The following is a 19,152-nucleotide window of genomic DNA, read 5'->3' as shown; positions in this document are numbered from 1 at the left end:
GGCCAGAGGAGGCACGATGATAGGGGAGTCTGATGGTTCGAGCCACAGTAAGAATTAGCCAAACTTCCATATTTCCAGGGACCGCAACTTTCTGTTCCTCGTTTGCCGCACTTCTGACTCAAACAGAACCATTAGAACTGAGACAGGATGGGTGGACAGAACCTGACCAGAAGCACTGGGTGAAAGTCCGAGTCAGAGAATGCGTTCTGTTGTGTATGTGGTGTGGAAGTGAATGAAGAGCGGAACCACAAAGGTAATACATATTTCAAGATTTTAATAGCAATATAAAACTCTTTACAAAATTAATTTCCCAAAGCAGTCAAATTGCACACTTGCAACAGTACAGTCAGACTCCTTTCACGGCCCCGCCCACAATCAGACTTTTTCGTTCTTGCAGACAGAGACCAGTTTCCGTTCGGTCTAAAGCACACATAGTGCAACCAACCACAGCCAAACCTCCTCTGCCATCCAGCCCAAACCAGAACAGGCTGGAGCTCGAAGTTCATTCTCTGCTCACACAAGGCTGCAAGAAACGCTACACAAGGGAGTGCTGCCCCCTACTGGGCTTTGAGAAGAAAAAATTTTGAGGTCGATTAAAATAGAAAAATAACATGATTATGCTGCAGAAACGGTAAAATAGAAAAAGGATGAATAAAACTCCTACATCTTTATATTCATATTTAAAATGGAATTAACCACTTTACTAAAAAAGAGGCAAAATATATATTAAAAAATGTAATCAGTGCTCATACAAACCTTTGCTATGCTGTTACCTCATTCATACAAGCATGACACAAGTTCTTCCAACAGGCAATAGGAGTTTATACACAGATTCACTTCCTTCCATAGCCTAAAGCAAGCCAGGTCTGCCCTTTAAACATATTTTGGTCCAGGAATAAGACCACGTGTGCGCTTCATTTATACCCTGTGTATCTGTCCTTTCTGGCTCGTCGAGAATCTTTGGTGTTTCTGTTATGGGAAGGGCAGGAGTCCCTTGGCAGCTAGGCCTTCTGCAGGGATATGGGTCTGTAGGTCACACAGTCAGGCATACTGGTATCACCAATACATTAAAAGCTTCAACTCCAATTCTTCATCAAGTTTCCACCAAGGACTGAATGGTCTAGAAGAGTGTTTTTCAATCCGGGCGGGGGAGCAAAAATCTGGACTATGTGGTAGGAAACTCAGAGAGAGCGAAAACATGGACAGACAGGCTGCCCCCAAGGACCGGATGGGGAAACACTGATCTAGAACAATGCCTGCTAACCATATTCACTCAAAGGTTATTTAACCCATTGCAAAGGTGCGTTGATCTACTGCATTCTCTAACAGAGCACTTCACCAAGCTAATTAAGGTTTTGCAGACCCCTTTAAGTACACATGCTGCAGCTTTCTGGACAGGAAGTTCATTTTTGATAACTGTGAAAACAGAGTTCCATTTGCCCATTTAGTCTTGTCTCCAAAACTTATTTTGACGCAGAACCTGTAATCCTGAATGCACTTCAAGTCAAAAGAAACACGTCTGACAATGGAAGCATGCTTTCACAATGAACAAAACTGAAGTTCAAACTGCGTTTTAAGTAATTGTTTTAGTCTGGATGGTAGTTGCTGTCCAAAACAGACTCAGAAACATAACTGAATAAGAAGATGACAGAACAGTGGCAAACCAGAATGACATCCTTCTCCGCTTAGAAGATGGATGAAGCCCTTTCAAAATAATACATTTTACCTAAGTGGAATAAAAATAATTATTCAAAGGTTTCATACTGGTTTATATACAAGTAAGCAACAAAATTACTTAAGACAAATGCAAAATAAAAATACAAATGTGGTTTTCTTCTGAGCAATATGAACATTCACCACAAAGTGTGCACACATACACACCTGCACAATTGAAGTTTCAAATATCCTGTTTTTACCCTTTTTTGGCACAATGTAAATTTAAGTAAAATTGCATGCTGAACAGCACCACATTCAATGTGCATCATGTTAGAATAAAGTGACAAATGTAAAACAATCAAGGTTCAAAGGCACAGTCTTCAACTGTTGACATTATGCATGGGTTTGAATAGATTAAGTGCTGGCCCTTCTAATTAAAGGTGTTTAATCCCAATGAAACCTTGGTGAACATCTATGAGAAACAGGTGAGAAAAATTGTTAAAAACAGGACACGGCAATAAATAAAAACAACACGAGAAACTGAGATTAACACTTTGCTAAAAATAAAAAGCCTAACATCACCCTTCTGTAAACTAGAAAACCTTCAATAACATAACATTTACTCCACCTTTCAACAGATGGAGGAGACTTTACACAGACTTTACGGGGCAGCCTGAGTGATTCTGCCTCACCGACAAGTTGCGAAGTATGAATGAAGTACAAAAGGACACGCAGAGACAAAACGCGCCGAGGAAGTCAGCGCTGCATGGGATGCTTTGCTACCCTAAGACAGTCTTCATATGTCCAAGACAGAAGTTGCATAATGTTTGCAAGTTTTAATTAAGATCCCTGGTTTTTGCTTTCATACGGATAAAGCAGATGAAAAACCATATAAGCTTTAAACGCTGTGCCCATTTCCTATGCGCTAAAGTGTCAGTGAGTTGAAGGCCAGACCCATCACATGATGAAGGTGTAGTGTGAGGACAGGTTCCCTCCTGAGAGTCTCCTAAACTCCCAAAAGCCCCTTTTAGCATCTGACTACTCAAGAGGTAACGTGCAGTTAGAGCATGAAACTCTCCCGTAGGAGGGGCACTCTGGGGGGTCTGATTTCTCCTCCTGTCCCTTCCTCCATGCAGATGGCAGCTTGGAGCTTCTGGAGATAAGGCTTGGCTGGCCACGTTCACCCCGGGGCGCACAGCCGAAATGTACACTACGGCACTTCCGGAGGCTGACTGAGGGGGGCGCCGTGTAGCCAGGGGGCCTGTCAGTCCTCCATCTCACGTTCCAGGTACTTCTGCAAGCGCAGGCAGCGGGGGCAGGAAGGTGACTGGGTCTTACATGCTGTGTGGGACACAGTCTTACATACTTTGCACCTGTGGGGGTTAGGGGACAGGAGTAAGGATGCTTCCAGGCCAGAACAGAATTATGAATAAGACGGCTTATATTACTGTAGGAGACTACAATTCCTTTCATCACAGCTTTTCACTGGATCCCCGGGTTAAATAAAAATGATAAAATCACAGCTAGCTAGCTTTATTCCACATGGCCTTCGCTCGACACACTCGAATCGCAGACTGTATCAGCACCTTTGCACTGTCAGAAAAAAGGGTACCAATTTGTACCTTTGCTTGTAATGGGGCTGTACCCTCAAGGGTCCGCCAAATGTACCCTAGCTGTAGGTAAATGTACCTTTTAAGGTATAGAAATGGACTCTGAGGAAAATCCCCAAGGTACAAGCATCATTATGTACCCTCAAGGGTACAAAAATGTTCCTCATAGTCCATTTCTGTATCTTAAAAGGTACATTCACCCTTGAGGGCACAGACTCAGTGATCCAAAGGTACAAACTGGTACCTTTTTTCTGACAGTGTGCAGGAGCCAGAGCGGCAGTGTACCCATATCTCTAAAGGCCCATGGACGGCAGAGACCCAACCGGTGGGGTGTACCTGGTGGTCGTCTCGAACTCAAACGGGAAAATGATACCGCCGGCATTGCAGATCTGGCAGATGAAGCCCTTCTGCGTGCAGAGGTCACACTGGTAGATGTGGCTGGAGGCAAACTGAACCAGGTTCTGCAGGAAGGCCTCGTACTGCCCATCTGCAATCTACATGTGCCCACAAAGTGGACGCGGGCAAGAAACAAATGGAGCAGTGCCACAGAAACACACGTTAAAAGGTATTACACAAGCCATAAGCGTGAAAGTGCCAGCTACAAATGTAGCACCATGTTACATATAGAGCGTATATAAGACAACATGGCAATATATTCAGTTTGGCTGCTTTCACCCAAAGAAACCTTAACTTCTTTACCCTCTTAGAGAAATGAACACTAACTGCAGTGTTTGAGGAACCTGAAACTCCAGACGTCCAGCTGACGCCACAACCCGACAACTTCAAGGCACATTATTAGGTGGCATCTTGGCAACATTTTTGGGGCATTTCAGTGGCATTTAAGACCCAGCCTGGACACAGCCAATGGACCCAGGCTTCATGTCTGTAGAGCTTACATGTCACTTACCTGCCATAGGTCGGTCACACTGTACAGCTGTGAGGTCTCAAGGAGGTAGTTCCTTTCCTCTAGTCTACAGATTAAAAAAAAAAAACACACAGTTCTCACATGAAGATGAATGAATAGTACACACCATTATAGAGTAACAGTACATCCAAACATCACACATGAACCTTCTGAGTACTGCTGGATTGTACACACCATTATAGAGTAACAGTACATCCAAACATTACGCATGAACCTTCTGAGTACTGCTGGATTGTACACACCATTATAGAGTAACAGTACATCCAAACATTACGCATGAACCTTCTGAGTACTGCTGGATTGTACAAACCATTATAGAGTAACAGTACATCCAAACATCACGCGTGAACCTTCTGAGTTTTGACTTCTGAGGCTCCTGCACTGCTGGATTGTACACACTTGCTCTTCAAAATCGCAAACAGTATAATGGTGTCACCACACTCTTCCAACACATCGGCCAGTATGTAGCCTGCACCTTCAGAGTCTTAAGCAGAGGTGTACAGGCATCCCAGTTTACCCAGCCAGTTTGACTTGTACAACATCGTGTTAGGTAGGTAAGTTCGGGGGTAAAAATGCAGGAGGGTGGGTGGGGGGGTGCTCACTTTGGGCAGATCCGCTTGATGGCGTCGCTGCGGCAGGTGAGCAGGTAGTCCCCCAGCAGTCGCAGCCGCTGCCGGAGGCTGTGCGCTCGTGCCATGGGCTCCGCATGTAGGTATAGACCCGGGTTCAGCACATCTAGGTCCAGCAGGGGCTCCAGGGACACTGTGGCCAGCAGCTTCAGGGCTGGGCATGAGACCTGCCAGCAGAGACCCCCGCGGAAGGTCAGTGACCACGGCAGACAGTGGGGGTCTGCCTGACTTACTGAAGCATCACCCCCCCATTCAACCCAAGTTTAAGGTTAGTCTGCAGTAGCACTGTTGTTGTTACAGATGTTTCTTTTCGGAAAAAAAAAAATACTTATATCAAAACTAAATCAAGTTAAATAAAAAGCAGTTCTGGCACCAAAAGAATAACTCTTTTATTCTCTTTTTTCCCCTTCTTTTTTGGTGTAAATGGGAGAGTACACTTTGGGAGTGTTCTGTGTAACTGTATACAGTTAAAGCTCAGATCAAGTTTCCTGCTGAAGCACTGAAATGGAAGACGCATTGTTACAGTGTAAAGACTACCATGACAAGCACATGGAACGCTGAAACAACAAGCAATGGGTACAGAACAGAGGGAAAAAAATGAAATGACACCTGCAAAGATGAACCTTAAAAAAAATTAAATAGAAAATGAAAGCAGAAGACAGAAACAAAAAAAGGAACGGGAATAACCTCGACTGCCTGCTACAGTGTTACAACATGCACATCACAAATAAGACAGATGATGAATAGTAAAAACATGGGACACAAGACAAACAAGTGGATTCTTCATCATACAAGGCCAGAATTTCCCTCTGAAGCAGAAATGTCAAGCAATCATATTTAGGGCAATTATTAGAAGACCAAGTACACTGAAAATGACCATAGTGCTTGGAAAATGATGGCAAGAGGAAGAGGATGACCAGCAACAAGGCAGAAGGACTTCATCATTATGAGAATGAACATGTCAGCGGGAAGCTAAAGACCCAGACAGAAGACATTTCTAGGGAAACAGCGTTTGTATGGTTCTCCAGGAGTCAAAATGCATTTGACGGCACCTAATAATAAACTCAGATCATAGCAAAAAAGCTAAAAAAGCTGAAGAGTCTTGGTGGACGCTAAGCAGCTTGTATTCTACACTCTGTCATGGATCAAGAAACATTTATGCTACAGAAACATTTTACATAAGTGTGGCAATCCTGATTCACGCCATTAACGTTACCACACAGACCAGTGTTTCCCCTACCATTATGTTAGGGGGGTGCCCCGTCCCCCCAACAGCACCCCCCTACCATTATGTTAGGGGGGCGCCCCGTCCCCCCAGTGGCACCTCCCGCCCCCCCCTTGAAGGTCAAGTTAATTTCATTCACTTTCATTTTCTATATAGCGCCAGATCACAACAGAAGTCATTTAAGGTTACCTTTCCTATAGAACAGGTCTATACATTGTCCTTTTATTAAACAAACTAAATAGCCTTATGTTATTTATCTTATTTACAGCTTGTCATTTTTGTCTCTACACGGTCGCGCGTTTACAATTCTCCTCTGCTCTCTGTATCGCGCGTGGCGGAGTTCCACCCCAATGAGCACGCACAGGCACGAGTGAGCACACTCCCACCAGCGGACAGAGAGCACGCGTTGGAAAATATGTCGCGTCAACCACCTGAAAAAAGCAGACATAAATATCTGAGTGTCATTAAAAGAAACACATGGTGTCCGTTTGCCCCCCCCCCCCAAAGTTGTAAACCTGGGGGAAACACTGCAGACCTATTTATCTACTGTGGCTCACACTGTACCACCATCACTCATAGCTCAGTGAGCAGTCACTGTCAAAGGCTCCACTGGGGAAACGACTTAACAACCTAAAGGTTCCTTGCCCAGTGTACTGGTAAATCTTTCCAGTAGAGATATGACACACAATCACACAAATACAAGGGAGTCTAGTGGTGGAATGGAGCTGGAATATAAATACCACCATCAGAGCACTTTATTCCACTAATCATTCAGCCGTTTGATGATGACAGCTGACTCAAACATGCTGGTAGAGGAACAGCTAGAGTTACACGCGGATGGACTGGAGAACCACCGTCTTGGGCTATATGTGTTTCCAAACATCTTGGAAATGGCAAATAATGGAGAAAATTTGAACACTAAAATTTGAGTGGACAGGACATGGCTAAATATAGATAACTGTATGCGTCCGTGATCACATCTGCCTGCAATGGTCACTGAAAGAGAAAAGCAGTGACAGCTGGCCAACCCTGGCAAACAGGATCCCGGGAGGGTCAGGGGGCACGGTGCTGACAGACCCCACAGGGGCACGCGGAGAAAGGGCCTCACCTCTCGCACCATGAGGTCCCAGTTGTGCACCATGCGGGAGGGGATGACGACAGCATCACCGTGGTGGCAGGACTCGCAGTAGTACTGGCCCGAGAATTCACACAGCCTGGCCTTCCCAAACGAGAAGCCTATTTGTCGGGAGCAACCTGCGCAGGCAAACTCACATGGGTTTGGCATTCTGGGAATTTCAAACAGCTAATTCTTGCGCATGTGATGTTAGGGCGTGCTGATTTGAAGACATATTGACTCTTCAAAACTACCAAATTCATTAGCTTACTGCTGCAGAAATGGCTTATAACAGCAGGGTCCCCTGTTCTCAGCACTGGTACTTGTAAACATACTATGTTAAGATTATGCAGAGACAGTAATACAAGTTTCAAAACACATGTGAACTGCTCCCCAGTCATTCAAAGAAGGCTAAGGTATTTAATGCGCTCAGGACGTGGGACACCCGATCGGCAGTCTGTCGCCATGGTCAGTGCTGCCCTCCCCCCGTGGGAGATCCAAAAGGGCCTTTAGCCACCAGCTGATCCCAACACAATGAGACCAGAAGTGCTACTGGAGCTCCTTCCTCCCAGCTGCCATCTGATCATGTAATATCTACCTCATTTCCTTCCAACTCTATGTCAGTGTCACATGATCGATTTCCAGGCCAAGTTAAACCAGGCACACAACAATCTGCAGTCCTAGCCATTCATATTTAGTTATTGACTTTATACTCATGCACTTCGATGTACTCTACGTACTGCTGTGGCAACCAAAATGTTCTACTTATACTTAATAAAGTCTATTCAGTGTCTAAATATACTACATTGAAATCAAAGTACCATGCATACAGAGATTTGTTTTGGCAGCAAAACGCAACATCTAAATAAGAAAACACATTTGGCACAAGAAGACCCAACTGTCTTCTTAAAGTTTGAATAGGGTCAGCTGGGAGTTTTGTTGCTAGGAGATTGTCTGCACTGGTTGGGTTCAAAAGAGTCATTTTGTGTCATGTCTTTTCATTGCCTCTAAATAAATGTGTCTGTTTTATGTTGTTTGTAAGAACATTAATGCAAAAAATTCCCTACCCTGCAAATAAAAGATAAAAGCAGATAATATAGAGCCAATGTGGGTCTTTGCCATGTTCTTAGGACAGAATTACTCATTTGACCTGCAAATCGAATGCTTTACATGCCTGATGAAGTATGAAGTGCTGTGCTAGTTCATGTGATATCTGAACCACACAACCAGGCCAATCAGAATCTCTGTTTTTCCTTGTCTTTGTCCCACTGTTTGTTTGGTCTCTATGGATGAGGTGACCGACGTAGCTATAAAAAATGTAACTCGTGCCCATTGCATTTTTGGAATACAGCAAACCACTTGAACTCACCTGCACACCTGAAGTTCTGAGCGTCCAGCCCTTTCTCGGTGGGCACGCTGTAGAGGTGGGCCAGCAGCCCCCCGTCCTCCCTGAGGCTGTGCTCCACCAGCCTGTGCGCATTACCGCTCCCCGTGGGGGCGCTGGCGGCTGTGCTGCCGTCACAGGTTTCCAGGTAGGAGTTCAGGGCCACCCGGATGAGTCCCCTCCAGGAGTGAGCTTCTTCCTCGCTCTCGGCCCGCAGCTTGAGGGTGTTCCGGGCCGTGAGCACCCGAAAGAAGGCGGGGCTGCCCAGAGAAGTGTCCGGCACCACATCCCGAATGGACTCAATGGCATGGGTGAAGCGCAGGGCCTTGCGGCCCTCCTGCACCTGGAAGACTTTCAGCGCCTCCAAGGAGAGGGAGAAGATAAAGGGCATCCAGGACCGGTCATCCTGGGACAGGTACAACACTGCCTCCTTGATGGCTTCCGGCTCCAGCTCCGTGGGCCGCATCCAGTCAAGCTCGGGTTCTTCAGGGGAGGCGTCATTGAGGATGGGTGGCGAGGAGACGGGGGCTTCGGTGTCCTGCGGCGAGATGGCCTCTGGCGACTGCTGCTGCTCATCACGGCGGGACGGCCGGCATTTGGCCACGGCCTCCACGATGCGGTCCACCCAGTCCTCGGCCTCGTCGTGGGAGGGCGCCCGCAGGAGAAGCCGCTTGCCGGGGAAGGCCAGCTCGAAGCGGCCATCTGCGGTGGCCACACACACGTCCTCGCAGCGAAGCAGGGAACAGTTGTCATAGCAGGAACGCTCCTCGGCATCCAGGTAGAAGCGCAGCTCAAAGGGTGACAGCTCGCAGTAGTAAGTCCTCCAGAGGCCCACGGTGCCACGTCTCTCCAGGTGGCCCAGCTTCAACAGCCCACGGAAGGGATTGGACAGGCCTGCAGGGGGCGGGGCGGGGTGGGGCGGGGCAGGGGATGGGGGGATAACCGGAATACACCTCAGCTTTCAGGAGAAGCTTGATTGCTACTTGGTACAGCACTGTGCCGTCAACTGACCGAAGTCCAATATGGACAGGAAAGAGCAAAAAGTGAGATGAACACTTTCCACCCTCGAATGCTCATACAAAGCTGCATGCTTCATCCGAAGACTCTGTTTCGCTCACAAAATAAGTGGACAACTAGATTGCCTACTAAGTGCTGTCCAACCTTCAAAACCCCACAGCAGAAAAACAAAACTGTCACTGTAAGTGATCACAGATGTACCGAACCCACAGATACCTCTACACAACATGTGTCTCTTTTGGTTTCCTGTGGACACAGACTATGAGGTCAGACATGTTTGTAAGTTCGTTCACCAATAAAAAGTATTCGATAGGGAAACTGCTTCCTGGCAGTACAATTGCAATTCCTTTACGTAGCAGATACTTTTACCCAATGCAATGTACAACTGAAAGTGGGGTCAAAAACTCCCCGGGGTGACTGGGGGGAGAAAGGCCACGCTCACGTCGCTCAGGGGCCCAACACTGAAATGATTGTGTTGACCCTAGGATTCAAGCTGGTGCTCTACTGATCGTAGACATGCTGAGCTACACACTACCCCCAATTACACACAGTTTGTTGCCAAGATGCCTCTTATCCAATGAAAACGATATATGCTCCTACCCATTTACAAGGCTAGATGAATGGACACATTTTATTACTTTCCTCAGACATACAAAGGCATGGACACTCCTAAGCCTCCAGGTTACGGTCTGTCTTTGACTGTCAACAGAATGGCTTAGTAAGCTTGTATCTCCATGTGATATGTATAGGTATGTAAAGGTGTGTATGCATGTATGTATGTGAGCATCCATCCATCCACTGAGTACAGAGTCACAAGTGTCAGGAAGGAGACACCCTGATCAGGATGTATATATATATATATCAGAAGGTGAACTAAAAATGGGTTTGAGTAGACTGTATGTTGCTCCTACTTAATCTTTTACTCATGCTAATCTTAACAGGGCAAAGAGAAAAAAATGCCAGACTGTGTCAAAGGGAGTCAGACCTGCACAAGGAAAACTTCCATTTCCATCTGGATTCATCAATTATGAATCATGAGACAAGCCTGCGGCCTCATGACCTCAAACAAAAATCCACGTCTGTACGAACCGCAGCTTTAAGGCTACGGACAGAGCTCTGTGTCGCCTAAACACCAGCTGATACCAACAGGTTGCACACATGAGGAAGAACTCCCCATGAAAGAACAACCAAAGGCTGGGGAGGGCAGAAAAGACAAAAAAAAAAAAAAAACAGGATGAGATAAGAGGAAGATACATTTCGCTGGGAAACAAAGGCAAACTGAGAAAAGAGGCCTGTGGGAACGAAACAATAATTATGTCAGTTATCAAAAGACACATGAATGCTTTGCCTTTGACATCAGTGGAAGACTTGCTGAGCGGCAGCGAGTTGCAAATGAAAGTACTTTAAGGAGTTGTTTCAAATGGACGGGAGAATGTTAAGATCGCAGGAAAAGTATTAGAAAAACATCAAACTAGTGGCAAGCAAGACAGAAGGAGAAGAATGAGGAAAGAAAACCTTTCTGGTAAAGCATGACAAAGGCTACGTAGACTTCATTTCATTCACCCGTTCATTAACCCTCCTACCACTTATCTGGTACAGGATCAAAGCGAACCTGGAAAGCAGAAGGGTGCGGAGCACAAAGGCCCACGGCAGAGGGCAGCCTGGAAGGACGCACACACATATAATGGCATGCGACAGCCTGCTATACTCTATTGTTATTCCTCGAGGCTCAAATTCCACCAGAGACACAAAGCCAAGACCGATGGGGTGAAAGAACAAGTCATCGTCTATAAATTTGAGGTGGGGGGAGGGGGTCGGCGAATTGTGTTTCACTCCTGATGCGAACCAGAGGTCCACTGTGGGCAATTTAGGGAGGAGAAAACGGAGTATTAGAAAGAAACAGAAAAGCACAAGGAGAACATAGAGACTCAGGATAGGGATGGGATTCAAAGCCTAAGCCTGGGGATATTTATGAAGCTGCATAGCTACCTACTAAGACTCCGTTTACAGTCTTTCAGTGATACACCATTCATTTTCTCTCATTTCTCTCAAAAGGGGCAAAATAACAGAGGAGTAATGAAAGGTGGTAAACACAACGGCTGCGCAGTGAAAGGCAGAAGAATGGTGGACTGATATTCAGGGTCCTGCACAAACACACTGTAAACACGAGCTGTAAGGAGGAAGCTGAAGAAGTACCACAGAGGGGTGAGGTGTCGGCATCACCAGGCGAGCTCCGGGGGGGGGGGGTGGGCTTGCACACGGGCTCTCACCACCCCTTCTCCTCTCCATTTTTTGTGAGAAGTGGATCAACCAATAATGAAGGCAACTGGAAAGGAAGTTGCTCCATAGCCGTGAAGCATGAGTTGCTTCCCACGGGACAAAAACTGTCTGCTGTAAACACACCAAACGCATCCCGTGTGGTGACAAAGACAGCAGCCAGCTGCCTTTACTGACCAAAGTTAACAGAATCCCACAGCCTTGTTGTTTGGCTTTGACTATGTAATATTCCAATCTGCAGTAAAAATGGCAAGCAAATAAACATCAATCTGTTATCTCTCTTCCCTGGTAATGCGTTTGTATTGCACTGTATTTTTCTCATGGATTGGAATTATGCAAAGCAGAAACCAGCTGCTCACACAGACCATACGGCAGCAGGCATGGACGTGGCTGGCAGACCAGCTGATGGGAGAGGAGAAATGTTCAAAGTGAGAGGAGATGGGTACACAAAGCACGGGTGTCCTCACCGATCTGCCTGCGGTGCACCACGCTGGGGGGGGACTGAGTCGGCTCAGCCTCCACGGGTGTGGGGGGCATGAGCGTTCCGTTTGGTAGGTCCGTGTCGGTATGCGGCGCCCCATCGGACTCTATCTCATCCTGAGGGCAAGGCTTGTAGAAGTCATCCTCAGAGATCCAGGACCATTTCTGAGAAGCAACATGGCGGACATGTCAGGCAGATTGTTGATTAGAAGGCTCACGGTTTTGAGGCGGGGTTTAGGAGCCTGGCACCGAATGCCACACACAGGGAGCAATCGTAGCTCTGCGTTCCATTTAAACTCGCAGCTCGGAAATTCTGAGTTCCTAGTCGGAAATTTCAACTGGAGCACCCCCTGAAGTCTGAATTCTGAATTCCGACTCGTTAACTCGGTGGAATCTCTGCAACCCCGAGCTCAGAATCCAAGATGGCTGCAGCCTTTGTCAACAGAAGTTAAAGCTGAAGTTTTACACTGTTTATTAGCACTTATGTTTTATTTGTCTCACTAAATCGGTCGTACACACAGTACTGTCTGACCGCTATCTGTGGACGTGTTGCTACAGTTTTTATACGCCTGTGCTATTGCTAAATGGTTTTCCAAATTGCTGTATTGGAACGCATCATTCCTAGTTCGGAGTTCCGATCTCCAAGGTAAATGGAACGCAGAATTAGACCACCATGAGCCAGGATGACGTACGTGGAGAAGACAAGGCATTGCAAAGCAACGACTGAGTGCTAGGCCAGGCATGGCTGCACTTCCATGCTTCATAACCACGCTTACAATGACATTATGGTTGCTATGCTACAACAGAGAACAGTAGGTGCAAGTGTGGAGCAAAAACTTTTCATTGGGCAGAACTGTTGCTATCCATCCATTTATTTGGCGATAAACATCTATCTACCCGTCGTCTGACCAGTGGTCAGGGGGTTGGAAGCAGAGAGAACATGTCAGTAGGCCATCACAGGGCACAAATGCACACAACCAGACACACAACGGGCAAATCAGAGACATTAATTAGCCAAAATATTTGTTCTTGGGATGCAGGAGGAAACCAGAAAAACATACAAACTTCACACACATGGACACAGGACAACAGCTCTATCACTGAGCAGTGAAAAAACAATCAGGGAAAAGCTAATCTAATAAATCAGGGAGGTGCAGTGGAGCCAGGGGGGGACTCACAGGCTGGCCAGTGGTTGGGGAGTGGAGCGAGGCCACAGACGCCTTCCTGCTGAGGTCCTCCCTGGCATGGCTGGGTCCCACAGGCTCCGGGGTGGGATCTGGAGATACCTCAGTGACGAGTGGGGGAGCTAGTTCTTCAGTGTCTGGGGGGTCACTTGGCACAGCGGGGGCAGCAGCGGACGTCTCCTCCTCAGGCGCTTCCTCATCCTGGGCGAGCATGGAGGGTTCGGGGGTAGACGGTGCCGCAATGGGCATCTCGACATCCGAACCACTGGACGTCGCAGCCTCCGACAAGTGGTCTGGGGCCAGGCTGGACAGACAGGAGTCCTCTTGCGTGGAGTCCTGACTGGAGCGCACGCCGTCCTCATATTCCACCAGAGACATCCTGCAAATGGACAGACTGCATGCTACATCACCCACATAATACACGACTACCACTAATACCAACGGCAAGGAAATCTAGGCATGTACTATATATGTGTATTGTCGTGCTGTTAGTAAGACCAAGACTGTCTGTCAGCTCTGTTATACCAAACTCAGATATGCTGCTAGCAACACAACCAATGTGCTAACTCATTCGAGACGACATCATGCGAGCGTGTGCACGACCGGAGCAGAAACTGCCTCTGCAAGTTAGTCTCCCTGTGACATCGAAGGCACTTTTGGTAGGAAATTCAGATCAGGGCTAAAAAAATAACTATGGCTAAAGGGGTATTTATCACTACAGATATGGATCCAGACTCAACAGTAGAAAACACGGGATTTAGACGAGTTTAAGTTCATTATCACTGTTATGGTAGTCTTATTTTAGAATTTCTTTGTTTTATATGTTTTTTACAATGTGCAAATAAGCATCTCTTACCTTTTGTAATTCGAATACGTTGACACTGCCTTAGTCGTGTTTGTCTTTTAATAATAAATAATTTCAAGAATAATTCAGGATTCCTTCACGTACCAAAAATTGTTTCAATCCGCGAACCCAAGACCGAGGTTTGTACCCAACCCTGAATTTTGTGTACCGTCACACCCCTAATGAGTATTACACACAATGACATACTAGTAACCGAAAAATGCCAGCGGTTTTTGTAATGTTGTTCCTATAACTGGACTGTGACCTGTAAATAATCAGAGTGTAAGCTCAGACCCCCCCCCTCACGGCTGCTTTTCAGCCAGCTGGACTCACGGCTGCTGGTCCTTCCCGTGCTCCTCTCCAGCAGCCGTCCTCCCCAGATCTGTGGGCCATCCTTCCTTGCTTGGGCTCTTGTGGCCATTGCCCTGCAGCAGGCTGTCAGAGCTCAGGCTGGAAGAGAGCTGCGAGGACCCCATGGTGTCCAGACTGAGGCTGGAGGACGTCAGCTGGCCCCTGCTTCCCGCGCCCCTCCTGTGCCCCAACCCCTGCTGCACCTCCACAGCGTCCGAGCCTCCGGAGGACTGCGACGCCGTGTCCCAGGACTCCTTGCGCACCTGTGTCTGCGGGGGGGCAACCCCAGTGGACGGGGGCGGCTGCGGAGCGTCCTGGGGGTCACTGATGGCGGGGCAGAGGCCAGCCAGTACCAGCGGTGTGACGGTCCACTCGTTGAGCACGGCGCTCTTATAGGACAGCTGGAAGGAAAGCGAGGTCAGGCCCTGCAGATAACTGAGCAGCACCTCCCGTTCCTCAGCATCCAGCATCAGGGCACCGGGCTGGTAGTAGCTGGTCAGCTTGGAGTCCTCCCGCAGCAGAGAGGCCAGGTAGCACTCCAGCAGGCCGTCATTAAGCGCCAGACGCACCCAGGCCCGGCAGCGGCCGACATCGCTGTTGATGAAGCTCAGCTGTTCCAGCTCCAGGATCACATCCCTCAGGGAGAAAAGGCGACGTGGGTCTTAGACGGTGACACAGCACACAAGCACAATGAAGTAAGGGCCAAAAAAAGACATACAGGCCACTAGGAAAAGAGAGAGTGACCACAGCACATGCAAATGTGAACTATAGTGAATGAACTGCCGGCCACATGAAAGACTTAAAAAATAACACACACTGCTACTTACTCTAGAGCAGTGTTTCTCAACCCAGTCCTCAGCGAACCCCAGCCGGTCCACGTTTTTGCTTCCTCTCAGCTCCCAGCGCACCTGTACCAGCTATTCGGTGTTCCTGATTGGCTGGGAGCTGGGAGGGAGCAAAAACGTGGACTGGCTGGGGTTCGCTGAGGACTGGGTTGAGAAACACTGCTCTAGAACATCTGAATGTTGTTTATAAAGCGTCAATAGCTCATCCAAATAACTGAGATGCTAGTCAGGAAACACGTTTCAGAACATGGATGAGAGGATGGATTAGTTACAAATGTATTTTAAATCTGATTTATAGTCTGTAACCTAATATTATATATATACTTATATATAACCATCATAATTAAATAATAAGCTGCACTCAATTTCAGGACTGTCAAAGACTATAGTGCTAATGCAATTCCTTAGTATTATGGTTGCGTAGATGTTAATTATAACAATCAGATTTCCACCATGCGTGCATGACAATAAAACCAACTAAAACTTCTATGACTTACAGTACTTATCTACAACTCTGCCTCTGGAAACACAAATCCACGACAAACAGAGGATGACGGAAAAACATTTAGTGAAACGTCTGCCTTGAGCTCACCGATGAGTGATAGTCTTCAGCAGGGTCCAAAATACTGGCTGGGGGAGGGGCCCCCGGCCACTGGGCTTGCGGCCACGCCCGCTGCCCTCAGCTCGGATGTACTTGCTCTTAATGCCATGGACAAACACTGCCTCCAGGGCACAGCACAACAAATTGGCATCGGCATCCTCGCTGGTCACCACGGTGTCTGTCGTAACGCAGCGTTTCTGCAGGGCTTTGAGTGACAGTGCTATCTTGCTTGTTATCCACTACGGAGGCAGAGAAGAGGATTAAAGGGTTAAATCAGCTGATAAGTGTGGTGGAGGGATAAAGCTACAGCTACAGGACTCGTGACATTTTGGTGGCTTGAGGCAGCCACTTCCTGAAACATATTGTAAATAGTCAAGTGACAGAGTACTTACTTCCACACCCTTTCCCCCCCACCTTCTCTGCTTTTGTCTCTCATCCTGATTTTCTACAACACACATTGTTTTTCCCTAGTTGCATGCTGCAGACTAACACTGAAGTATCATTTTCTCAAAAGGTCAAGACACATAATTGCTGACTTGCACATTGTAGTGATGTACTTACAATGACCTGAATCTCTGCACATTTTTACCAGTAAACAAAACTTGATACATTTCAATTTCAAATATTAACTAACTTATGTTTCTATTCCAGTCTCCCCTCAAACAACTAGGTGCTATAATAGTAGCTATACGCACCTGACTAAAGACAAACACTTTTTGGAACTATAGTCTGCTTTATAAACTATTTATTAAATTACAGTTCTCCTTTAAAAAGTTGCCCATCACAGAAAAGAATATTCCCATTTATGTGGACAAGCCTAACAGGAAATAATGTATGAGATTAAAGATAAAACTTGTTACAGTAGTCTGTCAGTTCCAGTTAATTGTGTTCCACTGTTTGCCTCATTTGTCCATGAAGATCAGAAATCTTCCTGTTTTCAGCAGCAGCTAAAATTATGTCCCTTCTGAGTTTGGACAAAGCTGTTTAAGAGACAGGTGCCCAAACTTGTACCTGTTTCACTTCTTTCGGTTCAGGCCAGTTCTCTGGTGAGTGAGTCGAAAGCATTGCACTATTGCAGGTGGTTCACTCAAGCATGTCACTGAAACACAAAAACACAACTCATCCTCAGCTGACAATGTGAGGCAGGGGAAAAAAGACACAGACACGTAAGAATTCAGTAGTGCAGAAATAACACATTAAGCTCCAATCCCAAGTGTCCCAAAATGCCAACTAGAACATTCCGTGACACTTGAGCAGTTAAGCGAGTAATATTGGATGCTCCCACCCATTCAAACCCGAGTTCAACGAATTATGGAATAACAAAAAAAATCTGGAATAACAGAGTCCCATAGAAAATATCCGAGAAACACAGTATAGATATTAATATAAATGACAAACAAATGCGGTACTGTCGGTGATAATCAAACATAAGGCAGAACACAAATTTAATGACATACCTCTTACTTGGCCACGAGACGGTATTTAGACCGCTGTGTTAACAGCATAACCATAAATCCACGTCTCACAATCCTAACGATCAGCACTGAACATTGCCTGATCAATAGCCTACACGTCAAACAACAATTTGTTGCCTTTTTCCCAACCTGTTTCTATTACGTGGCTAAGCGCGTAAATTAACTCGTGAACCCTAGTCATCCAAACAAGTTTGTCATCCGGTTAGTGACATTAATGTATTAGGTAGAAGCTACCAATATCACCCGACAATATAAAATACCGGGCGTGTACTGATCATGCAGTCACGTGCAAATATGCAGCCATGCACAAAAACAGCACACGTGATTTACGTGAGACCCCCAAGTACGTGGTCGTTTTTCCTCACTGGCAACAGGGATGCATGGTCACCGTATTGAGCCAAGCGAAGTTTTACTGGTGACTCCAAGCATGCAACATATAACTAGATAAAACGAAACCAACGGCGCCGTACTGGTCTCGGTGCGCGGAGCCGACTGTCAGTGTGTCTTCTCCCGCATAACCGGAAGCTGTCTCCTTACCGTACAAACGCTCTTTGTTTCTGTAGACTTCAGCTTTAACTCCCCAGCACAGCAGCTCCCTTAATTACTTCCCCATTTCTTGTCGCTGTGGTACAGTGTTTCGCGGTGCACTTCTTCGTATTTCACTGCGATTTTAACCCGCTGAGAATCAGCATGGGTTGTATAAAATAAACGTTACTGCCAAAACACCAATGACAACCGCCTGAACTAGAGCATGGACCCGCACACTGGGACCTTGTTTACAGTTTCCTCATCAGCTGTTTCCGCCAAAGTGACGCTAGCTTACGGAAGACCCTGGACTTGACCGTACTTGTGTTCTCGAGTACCCGTTTTACGTCATCTTCCATTGCCGAAGACCAGTTCCAATGGTAACGCTCGCCGAACGAGACCAATCCCATGATTCACTGCGCCCCAAGTTCCTTCTAGGAAGGCAAGTTAGCGCAACCGGTCTTGCTAAGAGCGCAAGTACGGTCTTTGCGTTCTTGGTATTGAGATTCACTTCTTGTCGGACATGCGGCTTGTTAACCGTTAGCTAATCTGACAGTGGGAGCATGCACGATTGGTCACTGCATACCTCGGGATTTCTTTATCACAGACTAGATCTCCGGCAGTTGGCTGTGTCTTAAACATGTGATATTGCTATGTCAGTATTTATGATTTCTTCCCCTGTAGTGAAATTGTCATTTTCTTCCGTTACAGAGGGGAAGAGGATGGTTCTTGCCACTATCCGATTTGCAACTTGCGGCTCTGATGTGCAATATTTTCACGCATACGAACACTATACGTAATATTTTACGACGCTGTACGCTTTCTACCGTGCTTGTGTTTCCGTGAATTAGTTGTTTTACGTTCTTTGAGTGTCTTATGCGACCTCTTTCGAATTTGTCTTAACATTATTACTGAAATACGCGAAGTTTCTATCTTCTGTTTTTTGATAATGGCAATTGGCATTGGCCAGCCCTGCTCTAGGGACTCTGAGCTACAGGGAACAGGTGAAT

The 19,152-nt window shown here is 46.6% G+C and overlaps 2 protein-coding genes across 4 annotated transcripts in view; one reads left to right on the top strand and one right to left on the bottom strand.

Moving 5' to 3' along the window:
- Positions 1-257: 257 nt before the first annotated feature.
- Positions 258-18,524, bottom strand: plekhm1 (pleckstrin homology domain containing, family M (with RUN domain) member 1). 3 transcript variants are annotated; one of them, XM_023837035.2, is made up of 12 exons: positions 18,155-18,524; positions 17,154-17,241; positions 16,134-16,381; positions 14,679-15,332; positions 13,496-13,880; positions 12,305-12,482; positions 8,529-9,437; positions 7,154-7,299; positions 4,794-4,987; positions 4,174-4,237; positions 3,603-3,760; positions 258-3,029 (listed from the first exon to the last, which is right to left on the bottom strand). In XM_023837035.2, the coding sequence occupies exons 2-12, from the start codon at positions 17,205-17,207 to the stop codon at positions 2,921-2,923; spliced, it is 3,099 nt and encodes a 1,032-aa protein (XP_023692803.1). In that variant the 5' UTR covers positions 17,208-17,241; positions 18,155-18,524; the 3' UTR covers positions 258-2,920. The 3 variants fall into 3 exon arrangements, with proteins under 3 accessions (XP_023692803.1, XP_023692805.1, XP_023692804.1); XM_023837037.2 differs by having other exon boundaries at positions 18,088-18,168; XM_023837036.2 differs by lacking the exon at positions 18,155-18,524 and adding an exon at positions 17,600-17,867.
- The window catches only part of LOC111856795 (interferon beta-like), a 13,536-nt gene continuing 12,879 nt past the window's right edge, over positions 18,496-19,152 (top strand). The window contains exon 1 of the mRNA XM_023837038.2: positions 18,496-18,522. The gene's annotated coding sequence lies outside the window, so the exon portion shown is untranslated. The remainder of the gene's footprint in view (positions 18,523-19,152) is intronic.

Source organism: Paramormyrops kingsleyae, chromosome 5 (genome assembly GCF_048594095.1).
Source record: "Paramormyrops kingsleyae isolate MSU_618 chromosome 5, PKINGS_0.4, whole genome shotgun sequence".
Taxonomy (NCBI): domain Eukaryota; kingdom Metazoa; phylum Chordata; class Actinopteri; order Osteoglossiformes; family Mormyridae; genus Paramormyrops; species Paramormyrops kingsleyae.
This window is presented reverse-complemented; position numbering and strand designations above follow the sequence as displayed.